The sequence below is a fragment of the Diabrotica virgifera genome, chromosome 7, assembly GCF_917563875.1.
Source record: "Diabrotica virgifera virgifera chromosome 7, PGI_DIABVI_V3a".
NCBI lineage: Eukaryota > Metazoa > Arthropoda > Insecta > Coleoptera > Chrysomelidae > Diabrotica > Diabrotica virgifera.
This window is the reverse complement of record NC_065449.1, coordinates 158163886-158176379: the sequence shown is the minus strand read 5'-3', so window position 1 is coordinate 158176379 and position 12494 is coordinate 158163886. Positions and strand designations below refer to the sequence as shown.

Sequence of the window (12494 nt, the reverse complement as noted above, 5' to 3'; positions counted from 1 at the left end):
TCTTTGATGATTTTCCTGGTTTTAAAACCGGGATAATAGTGTAAACGTGCCAATCGTCAGGAATCTTTATGCGGCGCATCCAAATTTCATTATATATATTTAGTAGTGCAGCCTTACCAATTCTTGAAAGATTTGATAGCATCGAGTAATGGATATTATCGGCACCTGGTGCTGAATTTGAGTTTTTCTTCAACGCAAAGTTTAGTTCAGTGGCAGAAAATGGTTTGACTAGGAAACGGATTGGTTCTGGATAGTCGTACAGAGCATTTAGTTGTAAATCAGGAATTACTAATTCTGCAGACGGCGGTGTGATATTTTGATGGAACTCTTCTATCCACGAAGCTTCCGACAGAATAACAGGGACTTTGTTCTTTGTTTTTCTATTTTTTATTCGGTTAACTTTTGACCATACATCTTTAATAGGGACTGACCTATTTAGGGATCCGACATAATCTCTCCAGCTATTTCTTTTAGTTTGTTTAGTGATCTTCTTGACATGTGCATCATCTTTTTTATACTTAAGTAGGTTTTCATGGTTTGGATTTTCTTTGAATATACAAAAACTTTCCTGTCTTCTTCTGACTGCTTCTTCACATTCTAAATCCCACCAGTATTTTCCTCTGGAAGTCGGTTTTTTTATTTTAAATTTGGGGATGCAGTAGGATGCAGTTGTATTTATATTGTGCAAAATTTGTTCATAAGAATTTATATCTTTAAATTGAGAGAATACATCTTCCGAATACTGTTCATATAATTTCCAGTCGGCATTCTTTAAATTCCACTTTTGTGAATATGGATTATATGTATGAGTTGGTTGATCCTCTAACTCTACTCTTATAGGTGTATGGTCTGAACCAAATAGGTCTTGAAGTGTTTTCCAAGTGATCAGGTGGTTTAAGTCAGGAGTACAAATGGTCAGGTCTATTGCCGATTTCGAGAAGTTCCTAAAGAAAGTAGGAGAGGCATCATTTTTGAATATTAAATTATTATCGTCTATACAGTCCATCAAGATTTTACCTTTCATATCTGTTTGGTTGTCTAGACCCCAGGCAATGTGGTGAGCATTAAGGTCACCTCCTATTATAAATGGTCTTTCTATAGATGTTATGAAATTGTTCCATTGTTGTAACAATAACTTGGTTCCTGGGGGAACATACATAGATATAAATGTGACAGTATATGACTTAAACTTTATTTTTATTTCTACTTTATTGACGTTTATTAAATCTACTTTCATGGTGACTTCCTCGTAATATAGGTTTGAATTTATTAAAATTGCTGAGCCACCGCCAACAGTTACTGAAAAGCGGTCGTCTCTGACAATATTGTACCCGTGAAAGTTATAATACTTTTCTGGTTTAAATCTAGTTTCTGATAATAATGCGATATCAACTTTCTGGTCTTCTAATAGGTGGATAAGGTTTTCTCTATTAGAGTTAGCCGATCTACAATTCCATTGACAAATTACCAATCTATTCATTATTATATAAGAGAGAACTTAAAACTGATTGAATTGAATTTACTAGAACTGATTTTTCTGGAATTTCAAAATTTTTGTGATTTATATTAGAGATAATACTTGTAACTATATTTGATATTAATTCTGTTAATTCTTTTGATGGTTCATGTATTTTAGATCCTTGTTCTGGATTAAATGTAGATTGATACGAAGAAGAGGTGATAATACCACCAGGTCTGTTGGACATGGGGTTTAACTTTATTATTTTTTGATGTTCCATTGTTACTTGGTCTGGAATGAATGGAGAATGGAGAAGCAGTATACTGGTACCTGTTTACAAAAACAAGGGAGATATACAACAATGTACAAACTACAGGGCTATAAAACTGCTTAGCCACACCATGAAAATATGGGAAAGAGTAATTGATAGACGGATACGTGAAGAGACCGAAATATCCGAGAATCAATTTGGCTTTATGCAGGGTAGATCAACAACAGATGCAATTTTCATTATAAGGCAGTTGATGGAAAAATACAGGAGTAAAGAAACAAACGCTCATATGGTATTCATTGATCTTGAGAAAGCATATGATGGAGTTCCTCGAGAGATTCTGTGGTGGGCACTCAATAAGAAAGGAGTCCCTGGTGAATATGTAAAGATTGTGAGGGATATGTATGAGGGAGTAACGACTAGTGTTAGGACAGGTGTGGGAGAGACTGATAAATTTCATGTGAAAGTAGGATTGCATCAAGGTTCTGTGCTTAGTCCGTATTTATTCTCATAAGTTTTGGACCAGATTACAGCGAAAATACAGGGTAACATTCCATGGTGCTTAATGTATGCTGATGATGTCGTCTTAGTAGGAAATAGTGAAAGAGACTTAGATCAAAAACTGGAACAGTGGAGACAAGCTCTGGAGGAAAAAGGTTTAAAACTTAGTAGGACAAAAACAGAGTATTTGGAATGTTCATTTAAAGATGGAGCTACTACAAATAAAATGGTATCTTTGGATGGTGAAATGATTGTAAAAAGCAATAGTTTTAAGTACCTAGGATCGGTATTACAGAGTAATGGAGAAATAGATGGAGATGCATGCAGTAGAATTAGGGCTGGATGGATGAAGTGGAAAGAAGCGAGTGGTGTGTTGTGTGACAGAAAAATTCCAATGAAGCTGAAGGGAAAATTCTATAAAACAGCCATAAGACCAGCTATGATGTACGGAACTGAATGTTGGGCAGTGAAAAACAAAGAGGAACAGCGAGTGCATGTGGCGGAAATGAGAATGCTTAGATGGATGAGTGGAGTGACAAAGAAGGATAAAATTAGAAATGAGTATATTAGGGGAAGTCTAGGTGTGGCACCAATTGATGCCAAAATGAGAGAGCATAGGTTAAGATGGTTTGGTCATGTTCAACGTCGAGACGTTAACCACCCAATATGAAGAATAGCTGAAGTGCAGATTCCTGGAAGGAGTAGGAGAGGAAGACCAAAGAAGACCTGGGGGGAGACGATAAGGCAGGACATGTTGGTAAAGGGGATTAACATTGATATGGCCCAAGATAGAATTGTGTGGAGAAATGCAATTAGGGAAGCCGACCCCGCATAGGGATAAGGCAAAGAGAATGATGATGATTGTTACTTGGTCTGGTGAGGAAGAGATAGGTCGTTTGTATTTTGGTGGTTTTATTATTGTATATCTATTTGAAACTTAAGGTAGAGCGAACTGATTGGAAGATGTTTGAGACGTGGACAATTGAGTAAAGGAATATGAAGAGGATGGTGCATTCATATTTGGAGTTTGATGAGAATTTATTGAGGAATTATTGGCTGCTATAGATGCATAAGTTATCTTAGGAAAGAGTTTAATTGTTTCCTTAAAAGATAAGCTGTTTTCAGACATATAATGTTTTATTTTCTTTTGGCGATCAAATTCTGGGCATATCTCCCATTCATTAGTGAAGTGTTCACCTTCACAGGATAGACATTTTTTGTTAAACGATGATAAAGGACAAGAATCGGAAAGGTGAGATTCATGACACTTAAAACAGCGAGGATTACTTTTACACTGCTTACTCATGTGCCCATACCTATAGCAGTGGTAACAGATAATTACCTTTTGCTGGTATTTTTCAACAGTGTGTAAGACATGATTAATTACTACACACTTTGGTATATTCTGGCATTTAAAAGACACAATAACTGATTTTGTTGGATTAAATATTACTTTGTCATCTGCTACTATTTTTCTTGTTATTCGTTTCACATACTCAACCGAGAATTTGCAATGGTGATCAAATTCCTTTATTCTATTTTTAAGATATTCTTCCGATATATCTGAATCTATATCCCTTACTACACCTAGTTTAAACAATTGAAATTTTGGAATGTATGCGGTCAGATTTTTTTGAATAAGGAATTTGGAAGTAACTAAAGCATTTGCGCTACTATAATTTTTAAATGAGACCCTAACTCGGTTGCGTCCGATTGAGTCAATTTTTTTTATATAATTGTCAATTTCTGGATGTAACGTAAATAGGATCTCGCCTATTTTAACAGCGTTTAATTTTCCTGTAAAATTTAAACTGGAGTTTTCAATGAAAATGTAAAAAGGTCCTAAATCAATTTTTTCGTATAAATAAACAGGCCTGGTTTTTTCTGGTTGATCTGAGTTTACTAAAGTATTTTGTTTTTCATTAATATTGTTAAGATTAATACTACTACTTATCTTATTTTGAGGCTGGTTGGGTAGAAATCCATTTAAATCTTGTAAATCACAGCTACTATCCATCGAATTCTCAATATCAGGCGGTTCGCCTCCACTAGATGACTCCATAGAGGAGTTTTCAAGTAACGTTTAACTTATGAACACTTTCAAAATGTAAACTAAATAAGGAAAAGTTTAACAAAACTAAACAAACTAAATTAGAACGGTATAAATCAAATAATCCGCCAAAAATTAATATTTTTCGGAGAGATTTCCAAATTTAAATTAACTTTGACAATTATTTTGACGTATGTGTTGTATTAACACGAAACGCTGTCATAATTATAAATATATCCTATTTTATTACATTAAGCCTAACGATAAACGATAACATTATTTTTTGTTTTTTTTTATTGGCTTTAGGATTAGACCATGCGGCCAGAAACCAAGTAAATAGTACATACATAAACATAATATATCTTATCTAAACTATCTAATTATTAATCTAATTTAAGGTTATCTAAGTCTGACCGACCTTTTTGTTAAGAATAGATATAACAAATTTTTATTTTCAAAGTGAATTTTTGCTAAATTAATCTTAATAAAAATTTTGGGATAAGGACAATGGTCACACTTTTCTCATTCAAGTGTTTTTCTTTTTTCTTAATAATTATTGATTACCTATATACCCACCCCACACGGTAAGGCAGGCATGTAGGTAATCAAAAGGAAAGACATTTAAGGTTACAAGCCTAATCTAGTCATTCTATAACTTAATTTTACAGTCTATAACTTAATTTTTGTTTTTATAATATTTATTTGTAATTATTAAAATGACTATTTGACTATAAATAATTAAATTTAACTTTATTCAAAAACAGCATAAAAAAGGTAGTTGAAAATGGTGACAGTTTTTTACCTTTTGCCATTTATTGGCATTTCTCGAAAGCTGTAGAACGTGCACTGTTATGAAAGTGCAATGAGATAGCATTCCAAACAAATCCGAAGATCACCGGTGAACCTGGTTCAACTGAACCATAGATTACCGCAGGTATGAGAAATCGACCCTTAGGAAGTGTACATTCCTAGTCAAATCATATAAGTCCCATTTGATCTTACAAAAATATCGCAAGCTGTTAAGCTTGCGTGATTGCTTGTTAACGACTTTTGTCGCTAACTTATATAGGTCTTGCACTGAATATGTTTGTATAACAGTGATTTGTATAATTATTGTGTTTCAATATAGTACTGTACCCATCTGTGGCTTAGTGAAATGAGAGCCTACCTTTGGATCCAAGTGTTGTGGGTTCGAATCTCAGCTGGGTAGGAAATTTTTCGATTTTTAAAAACTAATAAATGAAAATAGATTCTATCCTTGTGTGATCGGTACTCACTGGAAGGACCGCGGACGTTCCGATACAATTAGTGTCTCTTTGTAAAGACAATGAAGTCGAATTTACTAAGTAACCAGACATTTACTCAACACACATACTAGTATTATACTATCTGATTGCGAAATTAACAGTACCATGCCAATGAACATTAACTGTCCAGGCATTCAGCTAAATAAAGAAAATTAAACTACAAGAACCTACAAAATATTAGATAAGTCCATCCAAGCATTATTTAGGACCATAAATAATTTTATCAAGACATCCTACAATCGATAATAACAAATGATATTTAGGAGTGAAAAGATATAGAACATAATAATGAATATGAATAAAATTTTTAGTATACAAAAACAAAAGACAAAGACACAAAGAGCTTTCTCAATAAAAATGTAACGTGTAATAACAATATGATTAGCATGTTTTTAAATAAATTTCAAATAGTCTTGGTACTTAATATGCCTCTTCGTGTAAAGCCTCTCCTGTAAAATTTCGTTTTAGTGACTGCGTGTTCTTTTTGAAATGAGCAACTCAGTTATATTTTAGCTAGATACAAAAATGTTTTGAAGAGCTTAAGGATATACAATGTTTATATCAAATAGAATGTTTAATAAAGGCAAAAATTGAAGTAGAAAATTTTGTGCATGTATATACCTAATACTTCAGAAATTTTATCAAACGAACTTCATATAAATAAATACCATATAAAAATAAGTACTAGAATATTAGGTTACACCTACATATTATATTAATATTAAAGTATATGATAGAGGTATTATCTCTCTGTGTGTCACAATTTTTGATTTCTTTCTAACGCATTAAGTTGGAAGTGACAGAAAAAAAGGCACGTCCGTGATTAAAGGCATTTATAACATTTATTCTAGTTGTTGATAGATGACGCTATAATCGAACAAAAAATAATAATTTATGTATTGTCTATACGACTATAATCTGTAAAATATATAAAACTATATAAATCAAAAAACAAACCTTTTTAAATTAAATAAACACAATTGATTTGTTTTTATACCAACTTACGATTAGGTATGATTCTCACAACTGTCAGATTTAACTAAAATGTCATACTATGATTCTCTACATTCCTAAATCGTATATTACGTCATACACTGAAAGACTGAGAAGAACTTTAAAATATATTCGTATAGATATTATGTAATAGGTAAATAATGCGTAAATACCTAAATCTTTTTTTCGATTATAGCGCCATCTATCAATAACTGAAATAAATGTTATAAATGTGTATGTATCAAGGGCGTGCCTTTTTTTCTGTCACTAGCGTCACACTGAAAAAAGCCTCTGAGAAGCACCATAGTATACCTCGTATGTGTTTCTGTATGTATTAGGGATGGGAAAAACCTACCGGTTTAACCTAAAACCGGTTTTTTACTTCGCAATAACAGGTTTTTACGGTGATTAGGATTGGGTTAGGTATTATTTTGGAGCCCAATCATAATTATTATTCTCAAATAATTATTCCAAACAAAACCATAATTCAAATTTTATTTTATAAATACAGAAGCAAACTGAAAGTGCAAACTCGCATCAGCCAGAAACAATTAAGTTTTATTATAATATTTCGTTGAAAAAGTATTTGTAATCATAATATATACATAAGACGTAATCTGGTTGAAGTAGACGCAAACATCATCTATTTTTCACACTTGACTCCTGAGATTGAAAGTGGGTGAATGACTTTTTCTGATTACCAAAAATAATGTTTTGACTATGAATATCGAATTACCGATTACGAATACGAATCTCCAAGGATTACCCTACGTTTTTAAAACGATACACCCATACAGGAAGTATTAAATGAGTTAAGATGTACCTATTATACAAATATACAAACGTCTTAAAAGAAACACATGATAATTTTTTTGATGATAGTAAAAATAAAAGATAAATTGCATTATCCAATTTATTTTTAAGTAAAATATTTATGTTGATATTATTTTTTTAATTAAATTTGAATGAGTCTGGGAAATTTATAAGTTGAAATGGTTGGGTTAAATTGTATATTATTGGAATATGTATGTATTAATCTTACGCTATATTATATTTAATAATAATCAATAAATATATAATAATAACAATATAATAAAAATAATAATATAATAACCTGTGGGAGTTTTTTTGTCAGTTCTTCTATCAGGCGCGGCCCCCTGCGAATGGGGATACTTTCTGGGTATTCGTAGCGCCAATATCCAGAGATTAGCAGGGATACTTGCCGTGGAACAAAAACTGACACCTGGCAGTAGGTATAAAATGCACACCCATTAATATGGAGAATTATGGTTTTTGTTTAGGATCGCTGCCTGGGGATCGCCAGGGCACGTCTGGAGCCGGCGCTGGACGTGACAGCATGCGGGACGTCGGTGACAGAGTGTTGAGGAGGCGGGCCCCTGTCACACAAACAGCTACAGCCCAACAACAACAACAACAACCACAAGCGATCCAAACAACAGCAAGAGCTGCACTCGCTGAAGGTGCCGCGCTGGAACATCAGCTGGCGCTCACTCAAGCGGGACGACCGAGGAAGCGCATAGAATGGACTGTGTCCATTAACGAAAGCATTTTGCGCTTCTATTATAAGGTGACAAACCTCGGTCAAGAAACGATCGGCTACAGACAACAGCTGTATGCCGAATTTTGCAGGGAGTACCCAGATATTCAAGAATCGGAGCAAAGAGTATCAGATCAATACCGGGTAATCATAAAAAAGGACAACCTTATCCCAGAGACTAGACGTAATACGATCAAAAGCGAAGTCGAACGGGAGTTTATTAACCAAGAGCTAGTTTTAGATCAAGTCCCTAATGAAATCCTTGATGAGCAGATTCCTGAGATTCCCGTACCAGAAGCTCAACCTGACAATACAGAGCAGGAAAACAACGAGTTGCGCCATAGTTTAGCAAACGAAATGGCTCGTGCCGTACAAGAGTTTAATGGAACAAATCCACTTAGCAGACCACCGCATTCAATGCCGCATGAATGGCTTATAGATAAATTAAGGATATACAAAGTCGATGATAACATTGTGAATTTTTAAGCCATATAACGACAAGTTGGAAGACTAAAATTCACCTCCAAATACCTGGTGAAAACAATATCGAAACGGAAAATATCGGAATCAACCGGGGCCTGTTTCAAGGAGACTCGCTGAGTCTGTTGTGGTTCTGTTTGGCTATGAACCCTCTATCACAGCTATTAAACTCCACTGATTCAGGTTTTAGCATTAAAAACAACAATACTGTAGTAGCGAAGCTTAATCATCTGTTAATAACATTCTCTAATGATATTAATATGTACTGTGGACTAGACAAGTGCCGCGTTCTAAATATAGTCAGAGGAAAGGTACAGCCCGGTGGATTCGATATGCAAAATGGCCAGAACCTCGAGGCTATGGGTGAAAAGGATATATACAAATATCTTGGAGTAAAGCAGGCGCAGAAAATTGACCATAAGCAAATGAAAATTGGGATTACTACTGAGTTTATACGAAAGATAAAACAGCTGCTTCGTTCAAACCTTTACAGTAAAAATTTGTTTAAGGCACTAAACACCTACGCTTGTTCCGCGCTTAGCTATTCATTTGGTATTGCTAAGTGTACAAAAAAGATATAAAAAATCTTCAGCGAAAAGTACGAACACACCCCACAAAGGCACAAGAACTCCATTCTAAAAGTACAGTAGAAAGAACGACATTACCACGGAATCTAGGAGGAAGAGGACTTATGGATATAGGTGAGCAATTAGATAAACAAATTGCTAATTTAAGATCTTATTTTCAGATGCAAGCTGAGACATCTACTCTACCTCGCGCTATTTGCGCAGTAGATGACATAACACCGATAAAACTGAGGGAACCAGAAATGCGCATAAACCTAATAAACCACCTCAATCGAGACGAAAAAATGCGCACCTGGATGGGTAAACCTCTGCACGGGCGACATCCCAATGAGGTCCAAGACTATGTCGACAATGCAGCGTCGAACTATTGGTTGACATCAGGAAAGATGTTCCCTGAAACGGAGGGTTCATTACTGGCCATTCAGGATCAGGTTATACCAACAGAAATTACCTAAAATATATCATCAAATACCCTCAGGTTCAAAACGACAGATGCCGATATGGATGTCAAGCCCAAGAAACCATCCAACATCTTACAGGGGGCTGCCAGGCATTTGCTGCAACTGAATATAAGGAACGGCATGACGCAGTGGGAAAGATCCTTCATCAAGGGATAGCTATCAAGCTGGGACTTCTACAAACGGACCAACTCCCGTATTATCAATACGTCCCTGAGAGTATGCTTGAGGATGGCAACTACAAGCTATACTGGGACCGCACTGTGCTCACAGACCAAACAGTGGAACATAATAGACCAGCATAGGGATTACGTACACTCGATACGTATCGTATCCGCCATGTTTTCCCGTAAGGCGCTATGGGAAAACATGGCGGATACGATGCGTATCGAGTGTACGTAATCCGGGCCCAGATCTCGTACTAGTTAATAAATTAACAAGAAAAACAACACCAATTGATGTGGCGATACCTAACAACACTAATCTATGTAGTAAATTTACTGAAAAATCACCAAGTACAGAGATCTGGCAATTCAAATACGAAGGCAATGGAGAGTGCAAAGTACCCAGACGATACCGATTATTATGTCTACTACTGGAGTCATTCCGAAGACCCTCCTCGAAAGCATAAAAAAGCTTGATCTGAATGAAAATCTTTATAAGACCATGCAGAAAACTGTACTACTCGCGAACGGCCAGAAGTGTACGAAAATTTTTGGAGATACACCTTCATTCCAATTCACCTAGGGCTCGAAAACACGGAAAGAGTCCCACCAGAGCTCAATCCTTTTGATACCGTAGGTATCTGGGATGAGTCAATTTTCCCCTAAGAGTTAGTGTGAGCCGTATGGCTAAATCTGGATAATATAATAATTAATAGAATAAAATGGTCTTATTAAAAATTGTGTTATATTTAAATTGATATTGATGTTCTTTCGATAGTACTAATTTTGATCATATCAAAATCTAGTATCGAGTCGAGTGGAGTATCGCAAACTAAAGTGCATTGTAAATATAACATTGTAACCTATTGGTTTAAAAAAATCGAAAACCGGTTTTTAGAAAAACCGGTTATTATTGGCCGGTTATATCCGCTAGGTTAAACCGTAGGCAAAAAAACTGGTATAACCGAAAACAGGTGTTTTGTCAAAAACCGCCATCACTAGTATGTATCCACCTACTCTTAAATTAAAATACTATTATCCTTTTTTATTTTAACAGTTCTAATAGTGTTCTTGTTAATGGCGTTTGGAAGTTAAGATGGCGAGCACCAGTCTATTACAATGAATAAGATGTATATAATATGGAAACATGTTTTAAAGCTGTTGTCGCCTTGTTATCTATTTCTACGCAACCATATAGGGCGTTTAAAAATTTACGCAAGATTCGAATTTGCCGCCATTTGTGCAGTAAAGTGTTGGAAACAAAAAACAAAAAACAGTTTGATATCTGACGGTATAAGTTTGGTAAAATTAGAGAGTTACACGAGAGAACAACATGTTTTCATTGTTGGCAAAAAATTTGGATGCCACAATTTAAAAATTTTGTACAAAGTATGGTTGAAATATTTTTTTAACTATGTCAACTGTAATGAGAGTAATTCCCAACTTCAAAGAGACTGGATCAGTTGACGTTAATACACTGAATTGGAAAGAAATCCTTTGTAAAAGGTATAAATTTTTTTTTATTAAAAATCCCTTAAAAGGGCTACATCACAACAAAATGTTTTCGATTTTTATAAAAAATCATCATCAGTGTTCGATAAACTGGATACTAGCTGAGCCACAAAAGAAAAATATCTGGATAAAAACCCTTTACATAAAATGTAGATGCCTTAAAAGTGCATACTTCAATAAAAAGGCCTGTGATGGTCACATGGCAAACAGGATAATGCCCTAAGATAAAGTATACTTTTATACTTTACCTTAGGGCATTATCCTGTTTGCCATGTGACCATCACAGGCCATTTTATTGAAGTATGCACTTTTAAGGCATCTATATTTTATGTAAAGGGTTTTTACCCAGATATTTTTCTTTTGTGGCTCAGCTAGCATCCAGTTTATCGAACACTGATGATGATTTTTTATAAAAATCGAAAACGTTTTTTTGTGATGTAGCCCTTTTAAGGGATTTTTAATAAAAAAAATTTTATACCTTTTACAAAGGATTTCTTTCCAATTTTGTGATTGATGGTATACAGCCAACTACAGGAAAACTTTTTCTTTTCCTTGTGGATTTTTTAATACACTGGTCGTCCAAAAACCAGCAGCTTAAATGGCGATACCAATTCTGCGTCGGAAACAAGATTTAAAAATTTAAAAAAGTTCTCTACAGCCTATGCTTACTAAATATTTCCGTCTACATGCTTACAAAGTTTAACTGGTACAATAAATTAAGTCTAAGGACCATGTTCAGTGAAGAGAATTCATTGAATGGATTACTGAACATGAAATAATTTTTTAGCGTAAAATCATCTTAAACGATGAAGCAAATTTTCACAAGCAAACATCAAAATTGCCGTATTTGGTTTTACAATAACCCACATTGAAATGGTCGAAAAAAAACTGCTTCAAAGTGTCACTATTTGGTGGAGCTTTTGGGTAATAAGCACCATTGGACCAGACTTCTTTGAAAATGAGGTTGGTCAGTCAGTGGCTATTATTTGTTCTGGATAACGCAAGATCGCAACATGATAACAGAGTTCGTTCTTCCTAAATTAGGCGATTGACGTGGACGATAAGTGGTTTTAACAAGACGGTGTCACATTCCATACCGCCCTTAAAACCATTTAATTACTATATTAGATATTTTCTGCTCCTCTACTCTCTAG

The 12494-nt window shown here is 34.7% G+C and overlaps 1 protein-coding gene across 1 annotated transcript; it reads left to right on the top strand.

The window, feature by feature from the left end:
• Positions 1-2313: 2313 nt before the first annotated feature.
• Positions 2314-3092, top strand: LOC126887637 (uncharacterized; the record flags this gene model as incomplete). The annotated part of the gene is made up of 1 exon (XM_050655246.1): positions 2314-3092. A coding segment is annotated over one exon (588 nt), but the record flags the coding sequence as incomplete, so codon positions are not given.
• Positions 3093-12494: the final 9402 nt, after the last annotated feature.